The sequence below is a fragment of the Spermophilus citellus genome, assembly GCF_964194105.1.
Source record: "Spermophilus citellus genome assembly, chromosome: 1".
In the NCBI taxonomy this organism is placed as follows: Eukaryota; Metazoa; Chordata; class Mammalia; order Rodentia; family Sciuridae; genus Spermophilus; species Spermophilus citellus.
This window is the reverse complement of record NC_138182.1, coordinates 24,996,105-25,010,701: the sequence shown is the minus strand read 5'-3', so window position 1 is coordinate 25,010,701 and position 14,597 is coordinate 24,996,105. Positions and strand designations below refer to the sequence as shown.

Here is a 14,597-nt window from a genome sequence, read left to right as displayed (position 1 = left end):
GTGGTACTATCAATTTAATGCTGCTATAATTAGAAGTATACTAAGTCATGGCTTATCAAGTCTATTAACAAATTAAAGTACTCTTAGGAAAATGTTTGATGAAAAAAGAATAGCGTGCATTTAGTTTTCATATTAAATTGTTTTTGTGGCAGAGAAGATTAAAGCATAAACTATTATTTCATATATTTATTATAGCATAATTTTATTTCTAATGATCTATTAAAAATGCTCTGCTATGCAAGAGGTATTAGTAGAATTTATCTTTAGACTGTGTGTTACTTAAAGTATTCTTATTAAAAAAGCAGCCAGGATATTAATCTTGCTATGTGTGCTAAACCTATTGTTCCTAACTCTTAGAAGGCTGTGAACCTCTGAAAGATGCCATGACCAGGAAAAAATGCACATTTACAAATAAAAGAATATACATTTAACTGTACAGACTCTCAAAGACAATAAAGGTCAAGGTAAATAACATGCCTTAAATGTTTTTAAAAAATCACCTAGGATACTCATAAATGTAGTTAGTATTCATAGGTTAAATGTACATGAAACAGCTAGGTCCACAGATCTTGATTTCTTACATTAAAATGAATAAAATAACTGTATAAGATTCAACAGAAACTTAACATATCACATATCTTTAGCACTTACTTTTAAATCTAATTAGCTATGAATAGATTCAAATAATTTTTAAGATTCAATAATTTTTAAATTATTAAGTTTTATTTTTTGCATTGAAATATTTTTATTTAAAAAAAAAAACTTTGCATGTTATAAGTGATCCAAATTTTAAACAAGAAATTTTATTTACTCAGAGCCTACACTACATAAGACATGCTTTTGTTCCTTATAATTTTCAGAAATGAAAAATCTTAGTGACTAATTCAACTTTGCTCAAATATTTTTATACCTTTGGTCAAAAAAACATTTAGATACATATTTTCTTTATACAATAAAAATTATATTGCTCTAATTCACATAATTGCCAAAATATTTAATGTTTCATAGTTTTTATGAAAAACAATAATTTCACATACTTTTAAGGGCAATAGTTTGGGGGATAATTAAAAACAAAAGAAAAAATTATAACAAAATTATCAATGTAGTGTTACTACTATAGTAGACTAGAAATTATATAGAAATTATATCATCTCTAAGGAATGTAAACTTATAGCCTTAAATGGAAATGTCAAGAAACTTTCCTGCCCTTGAAAAAATATATTTGCAGGTAACAAGTTATGGAAGACATTGAAAATGTAAAATGGTTTTCTGGCTGGATGGCACACTTAAGTTTTTTCTTAATTCATTTTGTTAAGTTTTTTCTTTATTATAATTTTGTTAAACAAAAGAAAAAAATATGAAGAAATAACAAATGCAAAACCATTCACCATTTGGAAAATATTTTAACTTAGCTGATTGTCATGTAAATAAACACTTTTGAAATAATAGAAGAATTCAAGAATGTGTTTAGTATGATATATTGACCCATTTCCAATGGTTCCAGAGAGTGATTACTTTTGCTATCAAATAGATGATTATGTTAGAGACATACAGAAGAGTAAATAGTTTCGACTAATTTAGTTTTAAAATTTATTAATTTGACCCTACATTTAAATTGTGATGCCCAATGGGCACTGAAACACCTACCCATGAACAAGTTAATATTACTGAAAAGCTTAAACAAATACATGTATTAACGGATTTTTAAAACTATTTTCAAAATCTAAAATTCCCTTTAATATTTCCAACTCCTCATTATTTAAAAACTTTTTAGGAGGGCTGAGCATGTAGTTCAGTGATAAGACTATGTGTCCAGCGTGCATGAGGCTCTGATTTGATTCCCAACACTTGGGGGCGGGGATGGGGGGGAAGCAAATGAAAACAGGCTTTTAAAATTTAATGGCAAGCCTGAAACAGTCTGATCAAATATACTAACAAAGTATTTACTTCTGACAACAAAACATCTTATTAAGAAACCCACATTTTTCAATGGCATATATATCCCATTATTGTACATTAATATATATATATAAAATGGTAAATTTTAACACTATTCAATTTTAACACTATTCAAAAGTCTGGATAGCTGACATGTAGATTATGTTCTTTAATGTGAACACAGCTCAAAGGGAGAAATATCATAGAAGTGCATTACTTACAAGTAAAACTTAGGCTACCAGGGATATTCAATTCTGACACTGCTCTCTAGGTAAGAAGGGAAAGTTTATATATTTATCTGAAATCTGAAAAACACCATGGTAGAAGAAATGATGAAGTAACAAGGGAGAAGAGAGTAGGCACTAGTGGGAACAGCAAGAGAGAAAATGAGGGGAAAAGGAAGCACTAGTTAAATCCTTCACAATATAAGGTAGTTATTTACCCTGGGTAACACAAGCTGGTACTTTATATGCTAAAACAGTTGCTCTGTTCCCTAGATTTAATCTTCTCTTATTCTTCCTCTTGAATTAGATATCACTATCAAAACCAAGATTTATGTATCTTGGACTATAGCCCTGGAGGCAGTACTAGTTCCAGCAAAGATTTAAATATATCTTTTGGGTTTTGTTTAGTGTGTCTATTTCATTTTGTTTGTTTTATAAAACATCTAAGATCAAGTGACAATTTTCCAAAACAGGTTCTAGAAATACAATTTGTGTGTGCAGCTCAAACATTTTACAGGGTAACAACTTGCTCAACACTTACTATGAATTCAGTACAATTTTGTCTACTTTACTTTCCAAATCAAGATACACAGCAATGAGGATCAATGATCTTAATTATCTAAGACTTTTTTAATATTTTTACATTAAAATGAATGTTAGAAAGATTTTAAAATTGCATGAATTTTGAAATTAAAAGAGGACTTCAGTGAGCCATAGGTCTCTCAAAAGGTCACTTTGAACTATGCCTCAGAACCCTTGAGTCCAAGTGCTCAAATTCTTCTGCCATAATGGGCATACTTGGAAAAAAATGACTGAGAAGTAGTTTTCCTTATGTAAAAATCCATGATGCAATGCTGTACAGTTGTTTCCTATTACTATTTATAATACTAAACCAATTTTATAGCATTCATAATCAAACATCTGAAATGTAATGCATCCAAAGATGTATTTAGAATATTTTTTAAGACATTTAGTATAAAAGGAGGAGTTTTGAGTCATAAACACACATTGCAGTCCCTCAATTTTGAGTAAAATAGCATTATCATTAATTTTAAAAACACTAGGGAAACACCAAGGTCCAGAGCTTTTTTCCTAAATAATCATTTTCCTTCCATAAATTTATTTTTGTGCTTTTAAAACTCTTATATGTAATTTCATTCATATTTAAATATTGCTTTAAAATTCAACTACATATGTGGTCTATGTACAAAAAAACTAGAACATAAAGTTTAGAATATGTTCAAAAGTGAATCATTCAATTCAATTTTCAGTTCTTATAAATTAATAACAAATGGTGCTTACAGATTTGATATCTGGAACTCACTGGAAATAGTTACTCAACTTACCTGGTGCTAATCCAGCAGTAGCAGGGCTTCCCATGGAAGGGTGAGAGAAAACTTGAGAGAAGGCAGACATATTTGACTGGGACACGTTACTCAGCCTGGAGGTTGATCCTCCTTTAGGAATAAACTCGCTTGCAGTAGGATTTGGTGTCTATTTAAAAATCAAATATATTAAGTTAACACATTTTTGGCCCCAAAAAGACATTGAATGTACTAGGCATTACTCCACAATGTTTTCTTTACTGAATAAAATATTTTATTGAAAGGTTTTACACGTGTTTTAGTTTCCACACTTTGGTGTAGATTGATTACAATTCTAAAGGAAATTTGATCATCAAATTTGAGGAGGTCAATCTTTGCTTTACAGAATTTCAATCTCAGTAACATGTAAAATCTGCCCTTACTGTCAAGCTTGCATCATAACTTAACTATTTTAACACATTTTAGAGAACTGGGAAGTTGAGACTACCTCAAAACTGAGCAACAAGTTTCAAATTTAGTATCTTTAAAACACTTCTACCAGGATAAAGGTCAAAATTACCTTTCTTCCAAAATTAATCACTTCCCTTTTTGTAAGCACAAACATTTCCCCAATATTATGCCATGTTTTTAAGTAACAGAGCAAAGGGCGAGGGGCACGTGGGAAGAATCATGACCCAAGAAAAATACATGTAAATATAAATACAAGCCCCAATGTCTGTGTAGTAAAATCATATGACAGACATCAGAAATATTTTACATGAGATTACATGGGAAAAATTTTCCTAGTGGTACTATGATACAACTTCTGATATATTCAAGGAGGATAGTACCTCCGGCTCTAAGAGCTACTAGAACATTAAGAGATCTAATATCAAATTCATAAAAACTCTGTTTTTGTCCACGGTGAATTTCCATAGGAGGCAGACAATGAAAAGATGAACTACTATACAACCCAAGAACAGCTTCCTTATTTGATAGGAAAGACATTTTAAACTACCGAGAGTTCAAAATATGGGGTTGTGTCTCAGTGGTAGAGGGCTCACCTACCATGTGTGAGGCACTGAGTTCAATTCTCAGCACCACATTAAATAGATAGACAGATATAGATAGATAGATAGATAGATAGATAGATAGATAGATAGATAGATAGATAGATAGACTATCTAGATAGATAGATGTGCTGTGTTCATCTACAACTAAAAAAAAATTATAAAAAGAGTCCAAAATACTAATTTAGAGGGTAACAAGTCAACAGGGTAACCTAATTTATAAACTCTAAAACAAATATTAGCATATATAAGCCATCTAAAATTAAACACACAGTAATAAAATACAGAAAAAATGTTAAATCCAGGCTTAAATGAAATATATTAGAGATATTTTTGAGTCCATTATCTAAGACACAAAATTGTAAAAAACAATAATCAGGTCCAAGCCAAACACATTTTACAAAGGGGGAAAATATCTTTTTTAAAATCACATAAATATAGTTTTAACAATCCTTCAAAATGTCAAGTTTTCAAAAATATAGTGGCATGTTCTTTAAATGAATAGAAAACAAGCCACCGCATTTTACTTACAAATAGTACTTTCTAATTATAAGGGAACAAATGGCTTCTAACATGAGACAAATAAGTCAGAGCTCTTGAGTATTAGTTAACCCCAACTTCTTAAAAATCAAAATCAAGATTTTAAAAAAGCCATCAGATACCCTAGCAACAGAGTGCAAAAAAAGATGAGGACTTCAGGATTACAAGATTACTAGGGAGATAACAAAAGCTACACAAGAGAAATCAGATACACACATAAACATTTTTAGTATTTTCCTGAGAAATAAGCATTAGCTTTTCACACAAACCCTATGATTTCAGTGACTAATTTCAAAGCTGAGTTTTCCACCTTGCACATGTTTTAAATTATTTTGAAAGGCTTTTTTCTTTTCTTCTTCTTCTTCTTTTTTTTTTTTTTTTTTTTTTTTTTTTTTTTTGGTACCAGGGATTAAATTTGGCAGCACTTAATCACCGAGCCACATCCTTGGCCCTTTTTTGTACTTTTATTTAGAGACAGGGTCTCACTGAGTTGCTTAGGGCCTTGCTAAATTGCTGAGTCTGGTATTGAACTCACGATCCTCCTGCCTCAGCCTCCGGACCCACTGGGATTACAAGAGTGCACCACTGCACTCAGCTGAAAGCCTATTTTTAAGAAACCCAAAAAAGGAGAAAAAGGAAGGAAAAGTCCATAACTGTCAATATAACAAACTTTAAAGGGCTTCTAAATTTATTAGAGTAGACATTATTAAAATTTACACACTAAATTGCAACTTATAGAGATTAAATAACGACAGATGCCAAAAACTGACCCAACAGTGAATTGAAATTAAGAAGTCAAAAGAAGGATCTAAACTCTTTCCCCCTTTCCTATTTACTATCCCTTGAGTGGGTGGTTGGGAGTTTGTTTTGTTCTGCTGTGAGCACTTAAGATTGGAGAAAAGATACAAGGACTTAAGCAACAGGAGGAAAAAATTACATAGAATTTAGGTGGTACAACAAAATCTAGGAATAAAAGAGCAGAGCTATTACTAACAGATAATATAAATTAACCATAGATTAGTGAACTATCAAAAATAAAGAAATAATGGAAAACTAAAATCTAACCTAGGATACATTTTCATGCAAAATTTCTTCAAAATAACAATAAAAATATGCATTCTTAAAAACTTCTTTATATTGTTACTGACTTAAAATGTAAATAAGATTCTATAAAAAAATCTATTAGCCTAATAGCATAGGCATACATCTTTAACATGTTAATTTTGGGGAATATAAGTGAAAACTGGTAAATAACACCAATCACATTAAAATATTTTTCAGAAAATAAACTATTCCTGATATGTTTAGAAGGTAAAGGTTCTATCTAGGAAGACTCAAGAACTTGAGTTATGCAAATTATTTGTCTTACTTCGACAACACTACCACATTGAAGTTTTTAATACTTCTGCCCTATGATTAAAATAATCCCTTCCTGGGTTGGGGATGTAGTTTAGAGGTAGAGTGCTGGACCAGCATGCGGAAAGACCTAGGTGGAATCCTCAGTGCCACAAAGTATATTTAAAACCCCTTCCTAATTACCTAGGTTTTTCTATATAATATTGATTTTTAATTTTTTAATAAAATTTACATATAAGTACTAATTTCTATTCACAATTTTAAATTCTAATTTGTATTCATATTGTAAAGCAGTTCTAAATGTTTTTCTAAACATAAAACTTAGATATAGTTTTAAGTTTCCATACTAAATTTACCCTGTAATTTTTGTGGTGGAAAAAAAAAAAAAAAAAAAAAAAAAACACTACCAACCAGAAGTCTCCAAACTGACACCAACATTTGGATATAATCTCTACCTGAAACCTTTGGACACAGATATCCTAAATCAAGAGTCCTTGACTTTGGCTTACAAAAATGACACTTATTGTATTAATAGTACATCTTATATGAGACATTTCAATCCAGATAGCCCATCCAACCCTACTAATAATTGCCTATATACAAATGATCAATAAAGGCTTTTTACAAATGCAGTAACTTTCTGATGAGGTTTTAATTCATGTTTAATACAATTTTATGGTTTTCTACTAAAGTAAAATTCAGTATGTAATATTCTGATACACTTCACTAGAGAGAGAAGACTACAGTAAGATACCCAAAAATTAAGCGACTGTGCAATAAGATAAAAACTGCAGCCATTAAATTTTTTTTCATTAGGTAGAAAGAGGAAGAGGTTTATATTGAACAAAAGTAGAAGACAGGATATTATGTAACATTTCAATTTAAAATGTCAACCAACAAAAGGGTCTAGAGAAAATGTATTCTCACAGCAATGGGATAAATGACTAAGAAACTATGAATATTCTGAAACACTGTTGTTTTTTTTTTTTAAATCACACAACTTTTATATAAAACTATTAAATACTTTCCATGGTATGGCTCCTTATAATAAGCTTGGCTTGCTTTACCTACCTTAATGGCTTCATAAATAGATATCATTAAACTTTCTATTCTGAATAAAACACGACCTGGTGATTTTTTCTTTTTTTCTGGTAGTGGAGAATGAACCTAGGGGCCTTTAACCACTAATCCATATCCCTAACTCTTTTAAATTTTTTTTAAACTTTGGGAGAGGGTGTTGCTAAGCTGTAAGGCCGGCTTTGAACTTGCAATCCTCCTTCCTGGGTCTCCAGTCCCTGGGACCAGGCATGCACCGCCACACCTAGGTCTGATAACTTTTTCTTAACAGCTTTATTAAGATCTAACTAGGGGCTGGGGCAGGGGTTGTGGCTCAGTGGTAGAGTGCTTGCACAGCACAGGTGAGGCACTGGGTTCAATTAAAAATAAATAAAGGTTAAATTCATGAAAAAAAAAGATTTTACTAACAATAAATTTCTTTAAATGCAAACTTTGTTAACTCTTGAAATGCGCTATACAATAAAAAAAAAACCTTCCAAATCACTTTAATGAACATATCCATTATGCTAAGTCTTCACAGGCTTTTTAAAAATCCCTTCTTCCAGGAGGCTGAGGCAGGATGATTTAAAAAGTTTGAAGTCGGTCTCAGAAACTTACTGAGACCCCATCTCGAAAAAATAAACCCCATCCCAAAAAACATTTATTATTAAATCCCCTTTTCCACCACAACTCCCATCTTTCTAGCTTCCTTTCTGCAGGCAACCACAGATCAGCTTTCTATCACTATATAAATTTTCTAGAATTTTAAATAAATTATACATACATATGAATGTGGTGTTTTTTACTGACTTCTTTCATTCAGCATCAAGATTCATCCATGTAATTGGATCTATCAACGTTTCATTTATTTGCTTAGTAATCAAGAATACAGATTCACAGCACAATTTATTTGTCCTTATTCATTTATTTAGGCACTGGGGATGAGAAACAGGTTAAATTGCAGTGTTTTAAGCAGACATCCTGTCTATCTTCTTATCTTTTGGAGGAAGCATTTAATTTTCCAGCAATGAGTATGATATTAGATGTAGTAATTTTTTTTAAATAGATGCACTCATCAGATTAGGAATGTTCCTTTATATTCCTAGTTTGCTGAGAATTTTCATCAGGAATAGATAACTAGATTATGTTAAATGCTTTCTATCTACTGAGACAATGATCATATTAATTTTGATTGACTAATATAATTTTATCAACTGCTTTTTAAAATACTGAACCAACTCATTACAGACAAGTTCCACTTTGTGGTATGTTATACCTTCACATTTGATTTCCTAAAATTATGTTAAGAATTTCTTCAACTATGTATATAAGTGTTATTTGTAGCCTTCTATTAATGGAATGTCTTTGGTTTTGATATCACATTAATGCTAACCTCATAGTTGGGTTATATTCTCTCCTTTTCTTTTTTGAAAGTTTGTGTCAAATTTGCACTACTTTTTCCTAAATGTGGAGTATTCAACATTGAAGCTATCTGGGCCTTCTTGTGATATGTTTACAGAGCGAATAAAGTTAATAATATATTAAGTAGTATGTGTCTTTTGAAGATTTTTTTCCATTTCATCATGTCAAATTTATTGTCATAAAGTAGTTCATAATGTTCCTTTAGTAATCCTACAATATCTGTAAAAGCTAGTGATGTCACCTATTTCATTCCCAATATTGGTAACTTCTCTCTCCCATTTTTTCCTAATTTATCTGCCTAGATGTTTATCAATTTTATGAAACTTCTCAAAGAATCAGCTTTTGGTTTCATTATATTTTTTCTATTTTTGTTTTCTATTCTATTGGTTTATTTTCTAATCTTTATTGTCTCATGGTTCAATTGGCTGTTTTGTCTAGTTACTAAGGTTAAAGGTGTATCATTGATTTGGGAATTTTTCCTCTTTTCTAATGAAAAAATTTGGTACTATACACTTCCCTGTAATGCCTGATTTCATGGCATCCCATAAATTGTGATGTTTTCATTTTCTTTCAGTTCAAAATACTTATACACTTGACTCCTGAATAAAAGTACATTTATCCATTTTCGAAATATGTAAAAATGGGGCTGGGGATGTGGCTCAAGTGGTAGCGCGCTCGCCTGGCATGCGTGCGGCCCGGGTTCGATCCTCAGCACCACATACAAATAAAGATGTTGTGTCTGCCGAAAACTAAACAATAAATATTAAAATTCTAAGAAAAAAAAGAAAAGAAAAGAAAAGAAATATGTAAAAGTTTCCAAAGAGCTTTCAGTTACTTTTCTTCTTCTTTGGTACCACGGATTGAACTCAGGGGCACTCAACCACTGAGCCACATCCCCAGCCCTATTTTGTATTTTATTTAGAGACAGGGTCTCACTGAGTTGCTTAGTGCTTCACTTTCGCTGAGGCTGGCTTTGAACTCACAATCTTCCTTTCTCAGCATCCCGAGCAGCTGGGATTAAAGACGTATGCCACCTTGCACGGCCTGTTACTGATTTTTAATTTAATTGCACTGTAGTCACAGAACATATTTTTAGGACTTAAATTCTTTTTAAACTTATTGAGACATTTTTATGAATTGGTCTGTCTTGGTTAATGTTTCATGTACACTTGAATAGAATATATATTTAGCAGTTGCTGGGCAGAGTGTCCTATATGTGCCAATCAGGACAAGTTGTGTTTGAGTTGTTCAATTTGCCTATCTCCTTATAGATTGCTTGTCTTTTTCTTCTATTACTAAGTGAACAGTGTTGAAAACCTTAGAACTGTCTATGTCACCATGTAGTGCACCGGGCTTTGAAAGCTCTGTTGTTAGATGCATAAAACATTCATAAAACATCCAAACTCTTGATGAACTGTCACCTTTATCAAATGATTTTCTTTATCCCTGGCAATATTTTTTGCTTGAAAATATACTTTCTCTGACATAGAATTGTTGCAGCTTTCTTTTCACTAACATGATGTAACTTTAAATCTATTTTTTAATATTTATTTATTTATTTATGCGGTACTGAGAATTGAACCCAGTGCCTCACACATGCCAGGCAAGTGCACTAATGCTGAGCCACCGCCCCAACCCCTAAATCTACTTTTGTCATCTAGTTTAAAGCAAGTTTCCTGGTAGCTTCATATAATTAATTGAATATCCCTGAATGTTATTATGGTGTTTAGACAATGTACACTTAATGTAATTAGTGGTATTGGATTTAAATCTACCATCTTGCTTTTTTTTTTTTTTTTTTTTTTTTTTTGGTTGGTTTGTACCATCTGATGTTTTTTGCTCCATTTTCCCCTCTTTCTCATTCCTGGCTGCTGGTGTGGATTTTGGAGGATTAACTGAGTATAATTTCATTTATCTCTCATCCTGACTTATTAGCTAAAACTTTGTTCTATTATTGTAGTGGTTGCTTAAGATTTTTAAAGTACATACTTTAACTTATCACCACCTGTCTTAGTCTGCTAGAGCTGTCGTAACAAAACACCAGACACTAAACAACTGAAATCTATTTCCTCAGTTTTACAAGCTAGGAGTTCAAAGCAAGGTGCCACCAGGGGTAGTTTCTTCTGAAGCCACTTTCTTTCTTTTCTAGATGGCTGCCTTCTCACTGCATCCTCACATGGTCTTTTCTCTATGTTCTGGCATCCCTGGTATCTCCTTCATTTTAGAAGTTATATTGACTTAGGGCCCCAACATTTTGACCTCATTAGACTTTAATCAACTCCTTAAAGGCCTCAACTCCAAACAATATAGTTACATTAGAGGTTAAAGGTTAGAAATTCAACATATATCAATGAGGGTGCGGGGGGAGTTGACATAATTTAGTCCGTAACACCAAATACGACCCAGCTTTATTAGTATTTCAGATACAGTATGAAAAGTTTTCCATATTATACTTCTATGTCTCCCCTCAAACTATTTTACTATTGCCATATTTTTCTACATGTTATAAACCTTATAAGCTGTTATTTTTGCTTTGGAGGGTCAATTATCTTTCAAAGGGGCTTAGATTGTAAGGGAAAAGGTTTCTTGTATTTACTCATACAGCTAGCTATTTCCTGTGTTCTTCATTCTTTTAATTACAACCTTCTTTATTTTTTTTATTTTTTTTTTAATATTTATTTTTTAGTTCTCGGCGGACACAACATCTTTGTTGGTATGTGGTGCTGAGGATCGAACCCGGGCCGCACGCATGCCAGGCGAGCGCGCTACCGCTTGAGCCACATCCCCAGCCCAAATTACAACCTTCTTTAGATAAATTCTTTCAGCTTTTGAATATCTGAAAATGTCCTATTCCACATTACACCCCCCCCTTTTTTTTCTGACAGAGCTGGGTATTGAACTCAGGGCCTCATGCTTCCTGGGCAAGCACTCTACCACCAAGCTACATGCTCAGCTAGTTGAAGACTAGAAATAGAAATAGTATCATTCACCATATTTCACCAAAGATAACATCTTCTATTATCACAGTCTTGTGAAATAGTTATTGGTGTCGTAATTTTAATTGACACATCTAATCTGAACTTCACCAGTTTTTATGGGCACTCCATTTTTATAAGATATTTTTCCCAACTATAGAATTCTAAGCTGACGTCATTTTTCCTTCTATAGTTTAAATATACTGTTATACTGATTTCTGGCTTATATTATTTTGAATGAAAAGACCTGGTATCTGTATTTTTGTTCCTCAAAAATGCACACCACCACTACCCCAAGCTGCTTCTTTGATGTGTCTTGGTAATAGTTTTCATGTCTCTTGGACTCCAGATTCACTAGGTTCATTGCATCTGTGGGTTTACAGTTTACATCAAATTGGAAATACTTGTCTAATATTTCTCAAAATACTTTTTTAATACTCCCCCTCCCTTCTTCAGGGAATCCAAAGTATGCTAAGAAATTTGATGTTGTTCCACATCTCACTTTTTCTCCATGAATGGCTTTTTGAGCAACTTCTACTGCTATGTCTTCGAATTCACTACCCTTCTACAAAGTCTAATCTGTCATTAACTCAACCTATTTTTCATTTCAGACACTATAGCTGAATACTAAATGCTGAATTTAAATTTTTAAATAATTCTTCCATGTTTGCACAAACATGTTTAATATTTCCTCAACACAGGGGACAGAGTTACATTTAACTGTTTTGGTATTCTTTTATACTATTTCTGCATCACTTTTGGTTCTGTTTTGAATAATTCCATCTTCTTCTTTGTGTGGGTCTTACCTTTCTACTGTTAACTTCCTGTTAACTTTTCACAGGAGGACAAATATTGTGACTTTTATCTTTTTTGGTGCTGTGTTCCTTTTGGGGTGGGGGGAATTACCTGGAGTTGAACTCCGGGGCAGTCAACCACTGAGCCTCTCCCCAGCCCTATGTTGTATTTTATTTAGAGACAGGGTCTCACTGAGTTGCTTAGCACCTGGCTGCTGCTGAGACTGGCTTTGAACTTGCAATCCACCTGATTCAGCCTCCAGAGCCACTGGGATTACAGGGTGCATCACCACTCCCAGGTGGTTCTATGTTCTTTTTGTTTTCCATCATAAACTTGTTTAAAAATTTGTTGATCCTTTCAGGTCTTGCTATTAAGTTTTATTAGGAGGGTTAAACAGAGCACATATTATAAGGCTTATTTGGCCCCACTAAGGCAAATGTCTTCCCATTACCCTACTTCATACTTTATCAATTATGAAGTTTTGCATATTAGCTGGTTAGAACAGGAACTAGTCTATGTCTTATGTGAGCTCTGAGAATTGTTTCCTGTGATCTTTTCAGGAATTTTCTTTTTCCAATTTAAGTATCCACCTCATTCATTCACATTCTCTGATTAGTTCTCAGCTAAAGACTCAAAAGGTGTTTAGCAAATCTTCACAGTTCTTTCTGTGTGTGGACTCTCTGTTCTTACTACTTTTTATTGTGAACTACAGCCATCTTGGCTACTACAGATTTCCAGTTTGTTCTTCTGAATTCAGGAGAATGCACCAGGCTTAGAAATTCTCCCAAAGCAGTGAACTGGAGGTCATCACTGGGCTCACCTCATTTGTTTCCCATTTCTCAGTGATCATTGTCCTTCACTGTTCGATATCTAATTCTTGAAAACTGTTTTTTTCATAGAATTTTTTTAGTTTTTTAGCTGTTTCTAAAGAAAAGTTCAATCCCTGTTCTTCCATCTTGGCCAGAAGATGAATCTCTTCATAATGTTTTTGAAGGAAACAGGAATTCCTTATTCAATCTTAATTTATCAATATATAAATTTCAGTCAACTCTTTTTTATTGTTAGATTAGACACCCACTAGCAGAGAGGTGCTTTGCAACTATCATTTCAAGCAACTTATGAGCAAATCAACCTACTTTCCCGAAGTTGATTTCCTATTCAAGTTTTGTTGTGCTTTCTATATGATGTTTTTTCTAAACAAATAAATTATGTCACAGTTCAATAATCCTTTGATATCTCTGAAGTACCAAGCTAATGAGTTTATTCTACATGCTACATATTTCTTAAATTCAACTTCTACCCATGTGACTGTCAGTGTCACAGTTTACACCAATATCATCTATGCCCAGACTTACTGCAACACTGTCCCAAATGACTGAAAAACTCAAGATTTTTTCATCTCAGTTCATCATCTACATTCCAGCCAGCACAAAGAGGAGGAAAATGGTAAGAAAGAAGGGACAGAGGGAACAAAAGTTTTGTTTGATGACTTTATTTTTAAAATCTACTATATTCTAGTTCTTGGCCGAACTGAGTCAGTTTAAAAAAAAATGGTTTAAAAGAATCCAGAAATAAAAATAATAAACAAGAAGGAAGGAAGGAAGGAAGGAAGGAAGGAAGGAAGGAAGGAAGGAAGGAAGGAAGGAGAAAAGAAGAGAAAAGAAACAGAGAGGAAGTTCTATTAAACTTTACCTTGTCTACTTTGTTACAAAATCAAGACTTCAATCTTCTATCACTGCTACTTTTTTTTTTTTTTCTATTTTTCTGGGTATCAAAGAAGCATAGTTAGGACTAATTTGTGTGTGTGTGTGTGTGTGTGTGTGTGTGTGTGTTTGTGTACACTGGCAAAAGCAAAATACAGTGAATTTTGGGGAAATGCAGAAGATGGGGTACTAATACTAATGGAGAAAGGCAAAG

General features: G+C 32.7%; 1 protein-coding gene across 8 annotated transcripts in view; it reads right to left on the bottom strand.

Annotated features, from left to right (window-relative positions):
- Window positions 1–14,597, bottom strand: part of PAN3 (poly(A) specific ribonuclease subunit PAN3) — a 135,834-nt gene that overhangs the window by 63,524 nt on the left and 57,713 nt on the right. For 6 of the 8 annotated variants that reach the window (XM_081293126.1, XM_081293125.1, XM_081293127.1 and 3 more), the window contains one exon: window positions 3,509–3,656. The exons of 1 other annotated variant lie outside the window; for it this stretch is intronic. In XM_081293126.1, the coding sequence (XP_081149252.1) occupies window positions 3,509–3,656 (148 nt within the window). Of the gene's footprint in view, window positions 1–3,508; window positions 3,657–14,597 lie in introns of those variants that run through there. One more of the 8 variants, XM_081293132.1, reaches the window with a different exon arrangement.